Raw genomic sequence first — 12,234 nt, forward strand, 5'->3', positions numbered from 1 at the left:
GTCCCATTGACTAAATGTCCAAATCTTGTTGATTGGGGCTGTCGTGGTTTTACGAGGCATCTCATGAAATCTCTTGGAAGCCCTATGAGACTCCTTGTCTCCAAGTGAGATTGAGGCAAGGGGTGCTGGATGGCTTCTGCAAACAGTCTACCCCAAACTGGTGTCCTCTGCTTTTGAAAAGCAAAGCATGAATCCACATTGACATGCAACAAGCACCGAATACCCAAAAGAGACTCAAGCACCCCATCCAGTGCTTCTAATCTTCCCAGATCCATGCAACAATGCAGGAATGGTCCTCATTTGAGTTGTTTATTTATTTAAAAAAACACTTTGTTTTACTCTGTGCTCATTTTGTTGCTTCTCCCTTTGTTGAGGGTGCTGCAAAATACTACCCCCTCTCAAGAGGTGAAACAAATGCTTTCAGAATTTCTGTCCATCAGCTTTGCCTGTGAAGCCGAGACAAGTGAAGATTTGTCTTTGTAACTATACTCACTGAGTCCATGATGTTTGTGTGTTGACTGAAGTCCTGTTCATTTACTGTGTCTTCTCTCCTTGGGGACTAAGAATCGGACTTAGCTCACACTGTTTACGTATGGTGTGGACCACACCGAATTTCCTCTTGCTTTACTCAGATGACTGGAATGAACACTTGGAAAGAACTGGGTGTATAAAACCTCATGGTTGACACCAAAGACCTAGGCTGTAGTGCGATCTTGCAAAAAAAAAAAAATCTAACTGGCCTTTCCCACCCCACCCCACCCCACCCCACCTCCTAGGCCTGTAATGAATTCACCACGCATGTGATGAACCTTCTCCGGGAGCAGAGCCGAACACGCCCCATTTCTCCAAAAGAGATTGAGCGGATGGTGGGCATCATCCACCGGAAATTCAGCTCCATCCAGATGCAGCTCAAGCAAAGCACTTGTGAAGCGGTGATGATCTTGAGGTCGCGATTCCTCGACGCCAGGTGGGTGATGCTTCCTGTGGTTTCTCCAAGGCCTGAGAGCTGTCCAGGGGTTTTGAGCAAAAGATAGATCAGAATACGCTGGTCAACCCCGTTAAGTCGGTGCTTCCCGAACTTGGTTCCCCGGACATTCTTGGACTGCAAATCCCAGAATCCTTCACCACTAGCTCTGCTGACCAGGGTTTCTGGGAGTTGCCGTCCAAGAACCGATCTGGGGACTCATGGTCGGGAACCACTATCCTCGGCCATTGGCAACAAACCAACAAGGATTTCTGATTCAGCACCATATCTACACCATCAGCTTCTTTGACCTTCCTATTGATTTGTAAAGATAAGAAGCCTGCTGCAGAGGTTCTAGTGAGTCATAGTCTCACTGCCTATTAGGATCTATAGAGGGCACCTCCCAAATAACTACAATTCCCAAAAGGCCACCCACCTCTCTTTCACAAAGTAACAAGAATAAGGAAGGTAGGAAGCTGAAAGCTTCTTTTTGAGAAGTTGTGTAGATTCGGGTTTGTAAGGTGTAATTCCCAGAATTGTTTGGGCTGTTCATATTCCCCTACATATAACCTTTTATTCCGGAGACCATTGATCACTATCCTGACCAGTAGCTGCCTTATCCTGACCAGACATTGGGAAAAGTGAGCTTTTTAGACCACAGTGCCCAGATTCCACAGGTGGAAAGGTCGGATGGAAAATTGTCGGAGCGGTTCTCTTGGTTGAGGGATTTGAGACCTTGTGGTCCAAGACTCGAATCTAATTGCTGCTCTCCAGGTAGAGTGAACCACTGAATCGTAAACCGATTTCTGAATCAATCCGATGGATTCAGGAGGTTTGCTGTACCTGAGAGGAGCAACAGGATTTCGGCCGCTAAAAGGAATAGCCAAAATCCTGTCGCGTAGTTACGCCAGCAGAAGAGAAATGATGTAACGCGGTGTGGCAAATAGCTGCTAATGAACAAAGCATCCTTGCTTAGATTCCGGGTCATGCAACAAGCCACCCAACTGGTGCCCAATGAGGGATCCAAGCAGGGAGTCACTCGTGAGTAACAATTTGCCCCCTGCCCACGTAACTCTTCAGTAGGGTTTAAGCCAGGGATTCCAACACTCTTGATGCTGTGTCTGAGCATCTGGGTCATCAACGTGGATTATCAGTGTCTCTCGGGGAAGAGCTAGATGACCCCGGCGCCATCCAGGGTCACTGGTGCCAACTTTGCTTGAGTGAAAAAGGAAGGTGTGCCCAGGGAAAGATGTGGCTTAGGGGCCTTGAAAGGGAGGGGGTCCCCTTTGGAGGGAGATTTGGCCAACGGCGCCTCTTGAACTGTGCAGAGTTGAAAGAGAGAGAGAAAACATGCAAAAGGAGATCATCACAGCCCCGGGGAGCATGCCTGACTGCCGAGGGGGGATAGGTAGCAGGGAGACTGTGGAGATTCCTTGAGTCCAATGGAGGCTCCCCGTTGAGCAATACCGTCCTCGGGCGAAGACAGCTAGACCGAAGAGAGCCTGGAGGGAGAATGCAGCTCAGAGGGAAAACACTTAGATGGTGTTTTCAAGAGAGAGAGAAAAGAGAGGAGCAGAAAGGAGAAGCCAAAGCTGGTGATAGCATAAAAGCCTTTCCGGAACTTTCCAACAAAATCTTAGCTTGACTCCAGCAGGGTTCTTCTGACCAAAACAGACCCAGCAAAACGGTCTTTTGGGTCGCTTCTCTGTGCTCGTCTGATGGTTTTCGTTTACCTTCATTCCTTGGTGAAGATCAAATGCGCCCTGTCCCGACAAGGGAGACGGATGGGGTTGGGGGGTGGGATCTTTCCCCTCCCTTCCCACCAGGGCCCCAAATGCCTTGCCAGATAGGACAAAAAAAAAGGAGCAAGAGGGGTGGAAAAGGAAAGGATTGGGGCCCTTTAAGACACAAAGATTCATTTTAGTGTGTTCGCTCAGGGATTACAATGGATTCGCAGAACGGGGAAAAAGTTCAGTTCTTTGTTTTGTCAGAATGGAATGCACAAACCAGACCAGTTTGTGTGTGTGTGTGTGTTTTTTTTTTCGGTTTGCAAGTTCATCTCATGCCCACCTCTAATCTCATGTTGATCTATTGACTGACTTTTGAAAATCTCAACTGTGGCTTCTCTCTCTCTCTCTCTTTCTCTCTGGCTTGCTCGCTTCTTTCTCTTTCCAGGAGGAAAAGGCGCAACTTCAGCAAACAGGCCACAGAAATATTGAACGAGTATTTTTATTCACACCTCAGCAACCCCTACCCCAGCGAAGAAGCCAAAGAAGAACTGGCCAAGAAATGCAGCATCACCGTATCACAGGTAGGCCGTGTGTGTGTGTGTTTCGAGCGGCCTTTCCCGTCGTTTGCTTTTTACGATGCTTGTGATGGTTGTAAAGGACTCGATTTCACCTTTCAGCCTCTCTGTCGGTGCTCGCCCCACCCCGGAAATAAGGACAGCTTGCTCCCCAGGGACCAATGGGGTGGAGTACCAATGGGTGTGTTCACTCCAGATTTTAGCCCGAACTTTACAGGAGGCATGCACGATGCTGAACTCTATCCTGCCCACCTTCCACTGGTTCCCATAAGCTCATTAAGTCTCGTCACGGAGGCAACGATGTTGAAATGGCGTTTGAGGGGTCGTTTCGTGCTCCGATCGGCCGAAGCCCCCGTAACGCAGCAGCCCTTCGCGAACGGTTCGACGACAGCGCTTTGCGCCGTAGCAATAAAAGTCTCATAGACCCAAGGACTTGGGCTCTTTGCTGTGTTAGATGTGTCAGAGGCTTAAAATACTGTGCCGTGATCTTTGTCTTTTGCCACGGAAGAGACGGCTTTAGCCGTGGGGAGAGCCTTAGATTTCTCTTTGTGCCCAAAACATACAGCCGAACAACGCAAGGCTCTAAAGCCATCACTCTTATCTTTTTGTGTTGACTGCAGTGCTAGCCATGTTTAGAAAGCTGAATAAATGGATGGGGGAGAGAGAGAGAGCAAAACACCCCAGCTCTGGAAAAACCCTATTTTCAAAACCGACAGTCTGTCTTTTTCTACTGGGTTGGGGCCTCCCCCCCTGAGTAGACCTCGAGGTTCAAGCCAAATCCCTTGACAGATTGCACGATCCTTGAAGTCCGCCCGCCTCCACGCCAATCCCTTTATATAAAAAGGCCCCTTCTTCTTCCTCTTGCTTCCCTGCCTCACCCCGACAATCATCAAGAAGTTTCGTCCGCCTCCCAAAGATCTCCCTTGGCCTTGTTTTGCATCTGCTTACGCTCTCATCACCTCCCTTCTCCTCCCATTCCGGAGGCGCCTGCCATATCGCCTCTTTTTTTGTCGCTTGGGGGGGGGAGGCGGACGCACGATGCCTCTCCCCCCCACCCCCTCTGTCGTCTCCTCTCTGAAAATTTGGGAGCCCCCCCCCCCCAGCTGTTCCGGGTGGATTTTGCCCTTCAGCGTTTTCATAGAGATAGTTGCCGAATTGAAACAACCCAGCCTGGAGTCTTCTGTAGCTGTGGAAGGGGACAGGGTGGAAACACACACACATACACACTCATCTTGCAGCAAAAACCAGGGCCCTTCGTGACGCCGACGGACAAGCAAAACAGCCTGCGGGCCTGTTCTTTCCACTCCGCTTCCTTTGCGTTCTTGAAAGCTTTTTCTCTCTGGCTCTCCAGCCTTCGATGCTGACGGGAAGGAACTTGCGCCGATAGACACTAATTAGAATTTAAAAGCCAGTTGCGGATATGATACGGTTTTTCTTTTTCTTCACCCCGAGGGGTCTTGCTCGTGTGATTCGCCCCCGTTGGCATCCCAGGAGGGACTCGAGGACAGGGACTTGTGGGAAAGTCTTTGGTCCCAAGTCCCAAGTCCGAGTCCCTATGAAAAGCAAACTCCCCCGCCCCCAGAAAAAAAGGGAGAGGGTGGTGGTTGGCCGAATCTGAAAACAACAACAACAACTCTGAGTTGAGTCTGAGTCACCGTTACAACTCAAGTCCAACTTGACACCGAGCGCCGTGACTCAAGTTCCCTTCCTTGATAGGGCAGGATCCGACCCTACCGTGAGGTAGAAGGAAGCAGCTGGTTTATGCTTCAAATGCTGGGTGTAGGAAAGGGTGGCCAGTGGCCCCCTGTTTATTTCTTGGTAGAGAAGACTCAGAAGTGCTTGACCCTCCCCTTCCTCTAGGGGGCGCCCTGGGACTGAACAGCTGGCCCAAGGCTACCCAGGCTGGCTCTTCTCCTAGGAGACACGCAATGGGGGAATCAAACTCCCAACCTCTGGCTCCATAGCCGGAGATCTAAACCACTGAGCTATCCAGCCAGCTAGGAGATGACAGGGTGGTAAAAGGAATAAGGCCGGCCCTACCTTTAGACAGAGTGAGGCGGCTGCATCAGACAAGTAATCCTAACAGCCCGATCTTGATAAAATAAAGTTGGCTTCAAAGAGGTGCAACCGAGAGCACAACAATAGAACAAAAGATGCTCCACGCTTGCACATGAGAATTTCCAGGTTTTGGAATCGTATCACTTTTAATGCGGAATCGGACATTAAGTATGTGTGGGAGGTGCCTCAGGCCGGAAGGCTGGTTTTGCAGCGAATGGCCTGTGAATGTCCAGCTTTCTTTCTGCCCATCATGACACATCCGTGAGAGCCGTTCCTGTCAAAGATCCACTAGGCACTGCCTGCGAGTCGCATAATCCTTGAATCTGAGGTCCCGACTCCCCACAGTGGATGATTTAAAAGCAATAATTTATTGCCCTTTTTTCTTTAACTTTGCAATTAACATGATAAATAAGTGCAAGGGTATTGTTTGAAATGTAATATACAGTTAAGCCCAATTAATTAATTGGCCTTCAGTGATAGAGAGCAGAATGATGTTCATTGTGTTGTTGTTGTTCTTGTTGTTTTACTGTGCAGATAGTTTGTTTTGATGAAAAATGGGCTACTAAATAGCTTTATCTTCTCCCTCATCCCCCCCTTGGCTCAAAAACAAACTTCTAACGCACACACGAAGAAGATGAAATGGAGACAGGTACCGATGCGTCAGTGCCCAGAACGCCATGTAAATAATAAGCTTAAGTATTTGGAAAGCTTTGTCTCTTGCGTTCTTCGAACATAGATGGGAAGCCTTTGACCTTAATAATCAACTTCAAAGTTTGTCGGGTCATTAAGCCGTGGCAGGTGCTGACTCCAGGTTTGGAGGTGCTGTGAGTCCAGTCCAGGTTTTACTCTACAATCTTGCAAGAGATATCCACAAGGCTGAGACTCTGTTGGGTTTCAGCACCCTGGACACCTCCTGCGAGTGGCACCCTAAAACCTGGAGTGGATTTACAGCACCCCTGAAACTGAAGTCAGAGCCACCGCTGCTTAATCACCAGACACTCCCCTTGGGCCCATCTCTCATCCTGTCTCTCACACACACTCTCTGCCAAATCTACCTTACAGGGGTCTTGTAAAGATAACAAGAGGAATGAGCTCTGTGTAAGCCATGTTGAGCTTCTTAGCAGGATGGTAGAGAATAAATTCAAGCAATCAATAAATATGCGTGCGCCCCTAGACAAAACAGACCTGCGTACAAAAATCTGAAATGCTTGACATTATTTTAGACTGTTTTGCAAGATATTTTGTTGGCTTTCCTCACCAAGATCTTGTGAAATAGATAAGGAAGAAATACCTAAATCCTTTGTGTCCCCCCCCTCTTCTTTGATATGTTCTTCTATGTACAACTGTACAACCTACTGTTCAGAATTCTAGTAGTTATCTAATATAAGTATAATGGTGCAAATCGCAGTGGCAAATTGCTCCTAGTTAGCAAGGTGCTGCTTGGGTCTCTCGCTTGCACCCCAAGCCACATGACTGGCACACAGTGAGGAATGCAAATGGCAATTGACTACTAGAGGCTGTAATTGACACCAGTGTACTCATATTGACATAAGTAACCAATGGAATTCGGCCCCCAAGCCTTTGAAACATGGATTAAAATAGTTCTATAGGGATGCAGAGTGGAGAAACAATGACGATTTCCTTGAGGATGCCTTCTGTGATGGGTTCCATAAACTGGATGCCAGTGTGGAAAAGTCGACCTCTCCTATCACCCTCCTGTTGGCCTCTGTTGTTCAAGAAACTCCCCTCCGGTGATTCGTGAGCCTACTTATTTCGTGTGCGAGTCGATCTGGATTTCTCCTGTCTTTGAGAAGGACTGCTCCTGCCGCCTTCTCCAGAGATAAAACAACCCAATGTGTGGGTTTAGCCACCCAGTGTGGGTGTCGAGGTTCGACTATAGGATGCTGTCTTGAGAATGACAGGCTGGAATCTCCCGAGAGACCTGCCACGTACACATCCTTAATTTTGCTGGAGGGAAGACAGGATGCAACGTGTAATGAATCAATAAATGAAAGGGACAGATAATATCTCCTTATCACAACAATACACCCACAACAAGACACACTAATCACCCATCTCCTGAAAAGGACAAAAGCTGATCTCACAGCCATAAATACTCAACTCCCAAACAAACTGCAACAGAGCACAGAGTGCTATCCTCTGAAGATGCCGGCCACAGAGACTGGCGAAATGTTACGAAGAACAACCTTCAGAACACGGCCAAAGAGCCCGGAAAACCCACAACAACCATTAGATCCCGGCCGTGAAAGCCTTCATGAATACACAAAACGAAAGGGAATTTGCTGCTTTTTCACTTGGCCGCTTTGGGTGGGTCAACTTGCCCAAGTCAGTGGAGAACCCCTTGCAGTGTTCTTGGCACAACACATTGATCCAGGAAGAATGAACCCTGTTCGCTGAAAGAGACGGTTGCTTTGTGGATACATGGGCTCGGCAGGAAGCTTGCTTTCACCCACTCCCACTCCACTACCTATGGCTGGTGGAAAGGTCAACTGGGGCTTCCAGGCGGCAGCGGGTGGGTGGGTGACGGAGGCCGTTGTGGAAGGGGTGAAGGATACCCTACGGGTCCTTGTGTCTTTGTTGACCTCTTGCGTTCCAGACAATGGGCAAAAACTGAACAGAAAGACCAAGGGCTTCTTGGCTTTGGCTGCCGAATTCTTGCTCCGGGAAGGGAGACGGAAGTCAGAGGGATGAATTGGAAAGCATCTACGTGTATTTTGAGTGGGGGGGGGGGCAGGGGCGGGAAGGAGCCTTGACTGCAGGTCTTCCCTTGCATGCGGTCTGCAGGTTAAACATAACGTATGATCCGGAGGCTCCTTCTGCTGCTTCCAATTAAACCTTGCTTGTTAGTTTAACCTCTAGGTAATCCTATCAGACAACGGATGTCAAGGCAACACTGCCCACAGTAGCTGTGGATGAGTGGCCATTAATTTTAATTGCCTCGATATTAAAGATTAAGAAGAAGGGGGACTAGCAGGGTGGAAACGATCCGATGTCAAGTAAAATCCACTCGCCGCGCCTTCCCCAGGCTGCGGGGATATTAAAATTTTTACAGGGAGAATTAAACAAGGCCTTTATTAGTGACGGCTGTTGTTTGATTGGTCCGGAGGTGGGCATAAACGCCAGGTTCTTATATATCCGCGGACAATGCGGTTGACGTATAGAGATTCTGCAATTATGAAACTGTTAATAAACCCATAATTGGATTGTCTGCAGTAATTATTTGCTGGCTTTCATTAATGTATTATTGCTTCCTGACAGACAAGGTAATATTAAGTACAGTATATGCAATACAGCACTCGAGTGTCCGGGGAGCGTTCCCGTGTAAAAAGATGCACCATCTCTTATTGCCCAGAAAGCTTGAGGGGTTTTCGTTAATTTCTATTGAAGCCAACACTGCGATTAAGGAGTCACAAAAGGGTTTACCTGGCAGTTGAGTTGGCCAAGCCAAGCCAAGCTATGTCCCTGAGCAGCAGGCGGGGTTAGCAAAGCATCCATGAAAAGCGAGAGGATGGAGTTTTAATTCGGAGTGGGCATAGCATGAGAAGACAGGAGTCTCTGGAAAAAGATGGTAAGGCAGCAGGAAAAGAGGAACACCAAATGTATGAAGGACCAGCTCTCTAAAGGAAGCCACAAGTTTCAGTATACAAGAGCTGAGCACGGCTGTTGAGGGCAGGACATTTCGGAGATCCTTTATTCATAGGGTCACCGAGTCAAAGGTGACTCAATGGTGCATAACAACAATTAAAAGATGGAGTCAGCTCTGTTTGATTTGATTGACAGGTGCTAAACTTTTCTCTGACCCATTGGGCCGCATAGAGAAAACTAGACCAATAACCTGTCCTTCTTCTGCATTATACTAACTCGTCTGTCCATATTAGGATTAGAATTAGGATTATTTAGATTTGAATCCCACCCGTTTCCCTATAAAATCAGCCCTTGGTTAGGCTAAAAAAAAACCCCTCTATTAAAACAGATTTGAACAATTACAAATGGATTAAACAATAAGAGCCTTAACATCACAGGAACCGAAGGAATTAGGATCATCACCATTGTTGGTAAATCCATATTTGAAGAGATGGGTCTTTGATTTCTAAGAGCTACAAGAACAGGAGCTGGTCACGACGGTGGGGTGTATCCCCTAGTTTGGGATCAACCTGGGAGGATCAAGTAAGCCTTTGTAGCATTGACACTCTTAATTAGCAGCCATGTTTTGGATAATATGAGCAGCTTCAAAGAAGAAGTTCAGTGTTTCAGAGAGAGAGCCACCCATGATTCTAGAACATTGAGTCCCCAGATTTTCTTGGATCGCAACTTCCCAGAAGGCGTCAGCCACCCACTGTGGTGCTGGCCAGGATTTCTGGGAGTCGAATGCCAGCACTCGCCGTGTTGCCGTTCGAGGAAAATTTTAAAAAATCGGACAACCAATCTGCTTTGATTTGAATTCCTGCATGGAGCCGAGGTTTGGACTCGAAGAGGTCCCCTCCGACTCCATGATTCTATGCTGGGAATTCAAAGTTGGGAACCAACGCTATAGGATATGAACAGCCATTGCACCCATTCCAGTCTTCAGCTCCGATCTATTAGCGCATGTCCAGCAACTGCAGAACTGGGGGCGAGAATGCCCACCTACAAAGATCACAAACGCCTGGATTTCTGCTAACGAGCCCCGTCTAGCTCAACTGCCTTTCTACCCTCCTGTAGGGCATTTCAAGCAGTAAATCGTGGTGCGGCTCTCCTGTGCTTCTGCTACTCTTTTTTTTTTGTCAATCTGCTAGCTGGCTGCTTTGTAAGGGACCCAACAGCCTTGCTCGCCAGCAAGGGGGAGAGGGTGGTGTGTTCGTTGTGTGTGTGTATTTGTCTTCCCATCGTGCTACGCTCTGGTTATTAATTACACACGGCCACAGTTGGAAAAAGAGTTTCTGCCTGCGGTTTCCCCAACGGCTTTGTTTTAGCTGCTCTAGCTGTGACCTTTAGACGGGTTAATAGGTAGAGTCTTAGAAGCGGGCTTGGCCGCCTCGCAGCCATCTTCAAAGAGAGTTGACAAAGCAGCATTTCATCCCTTATTGATTTATTTTAGAGCCCTCCTCCCCCCCCCTCTCTTTTTTGGCAACAGGCTAAGCTCGGCTCCCTTTGCAGGTCTCCAAGATTCTTCGAGCATCCCCTACCAACATCCACCCACAGCACAATGGCAGAGTTTCCCATTCAATTTCTTTCCTTTCTTCGCTATTGGCCCAATGTCACTTTTATTGGTCTTTCTCCGGCTCTTGGCCCCGGTGGCTGTTCTCCTCTGCCAAGGGTTCGGTGTCGAGGGTCTGGGAAAAGCAGTCAGGCGGCTTTGACCAGTTGCCCTCTTCGGTCCTTAAAAGCCCTTGTAGGATGCTTGCATGTGGAGGGGAGGGTGGTAACATCAGCTCCTCTCTCGTCCCTTTTGTTGACTCCCAACTGGTGCTGTGACCAGTCTTGAGAAGAAGACTTCCGCTATCTTTCGTCCTGCTGAAGCAGAGGGGCATATGGACGAGCTGACTCCCCAAATCTCCACTGATTCAGGGGACCTACTCTAGTGTGACTTACTACATGGAGCAAGATGATTTTAGTTGATGAGAGATCGTTCTTATCACTGTGCAAAACTACATCAACTTCTTGCTTCATTGCATGGCCTTGTTACAATAATCCTTGGATGAGTTGAATAAGTCAACATTGTTGGATAAGTCAACATTTGTAGAAGTCCAGTTGGTTCAACCAGAACTCTGATCGAGTAGTTAGTTATAGGCTAACAATTGGCTTTCCTACCTAATCTGTTGATACTGGATTTTTAAATGGCCCCTTCCATTCAACAAGTGATTCACAGTTTGGGTCCCCAGATGTTCTTGGACTATAACTCCAAGAAATCCTGACCACCAGCATGGTTAGTGGTGAAGGTTAGGAGCTAAGTATTTGAAAGTCAAACACAGGCACCTAGAAATGACGGTATGGCACCTAAGCATGGTGGAAAACGTTGCTCTGCCGTCTTAATGGATTTATTTTCAATGTACTACTTCCTTTCTGGTGACAGGTATCCAATTGGTTTGGGAACAAGAGAATCAGGTACAAGAAGAACATCGGGAAATTTCAGGAAGAAGCCAATCTTTACGCAGCAAAAACGGCAGTGACAGCCGCGCACGCGGTGGCGGCAGCTGTTCAAAACAACCAGACCAACTCGCCCACCACGCCAAATTCTGGTACGTAGCAAACTCTTTGCCCCAGAGCACAGCTTAGCTGACATCTGACCCAGCAAAGCTGGAAGGCAGCAAAAGGAAGTTTCTGTCAGAGGCTCGTGGAGTTTGGGGTTGAAGGATGGGACGTTTTTAGCTCCTGGATGGTTTGAGATGAGATTTTTTGGTGCCCCCTTGGTTGTCTCAGCAGGAAGTTGCTCGAAATGAAAAGCGGAATGGATGATCCCAGTCTTAAGGCCCTTCCAAAACTGTGGATCCAGAACTGACCAAAAGTTTGGCTGGCTAGCTCAACAAGCAGGGAAATTATCTACTTGAGTCACCATGCGACTTAAGTCTTACTTGACAGTAGTTTTTTGTTCTTGATTTTTTTATGACCCAAACTTGACTTACGACTCTGAACCCACCGACCCACCCCCTCTTTTTTTTTCTGGGGAAAAATTCTTGTTTTTAATAGGGACTTGGCTTGGGACTCAGGACTTGTTATCAAGGACCCAGACTTGGGACTTGAACCCAAAGATTTGCCAGCATCCCTGGGTTAAAGGCATGGCAGTTAAATTACAATCGAGCGGTGTAGTCCAATTATAGTCTACAAAGAAGAAGAAAACAGCCTTCGTAGACACATGGGGCATACTGGAGTTCCTGTCTTCTGTCTGAATCTTCTAGCAGCGTGGGCG

At 47.8% G+C, this 12,234-nt stretch overlaps 1 protein-coding gene across 5 annotated transcripts in view; it reads left to right on the forward strand.

The window, feature by feature from the left end:
- The window catches only part of PBX3 (PBX homeobox 3), a 181,209-nt gene that overhangs the window by 156,627 nt on the left and 12,348 nt on the right, over nt 1-12,234 (forward strand). For all 5 annotated transcript variants that reach the window (XM_072985035.2, XM_020800881.3, XM_020800879.3 and 2 more), the window contains exons 4-6: nt 777-967; nt 3,140-3,275; nt 11,401-11,566. In XM_072985035.2, coding sequence (XP_072841136.1) covers nt 777-967; nt 3,140-3,275; nt 11,401-11,566 — 493 coding nt within the window. The remainder of the gene's footprint in view (nt 1-776; nt 968-3,139; nt 3,276-11,400; nt 11,567-12,234) is intronic.

Source organism: Pogona vitticeps, chromosome ZW-PAR (genome assembly GCF_051106095.1).
Source record: "Pogona vitticeps strain Pit_001003342236 chromosome ZW-PAR, PviZW2.1, whole genome shotgun sequence".
Taxonomy (NCBI): Eukaryota; Metazoa; Chordata; class Lepidosauria; order Squamata; family Agamidae; genus Pogona; species Pogona vitticeps.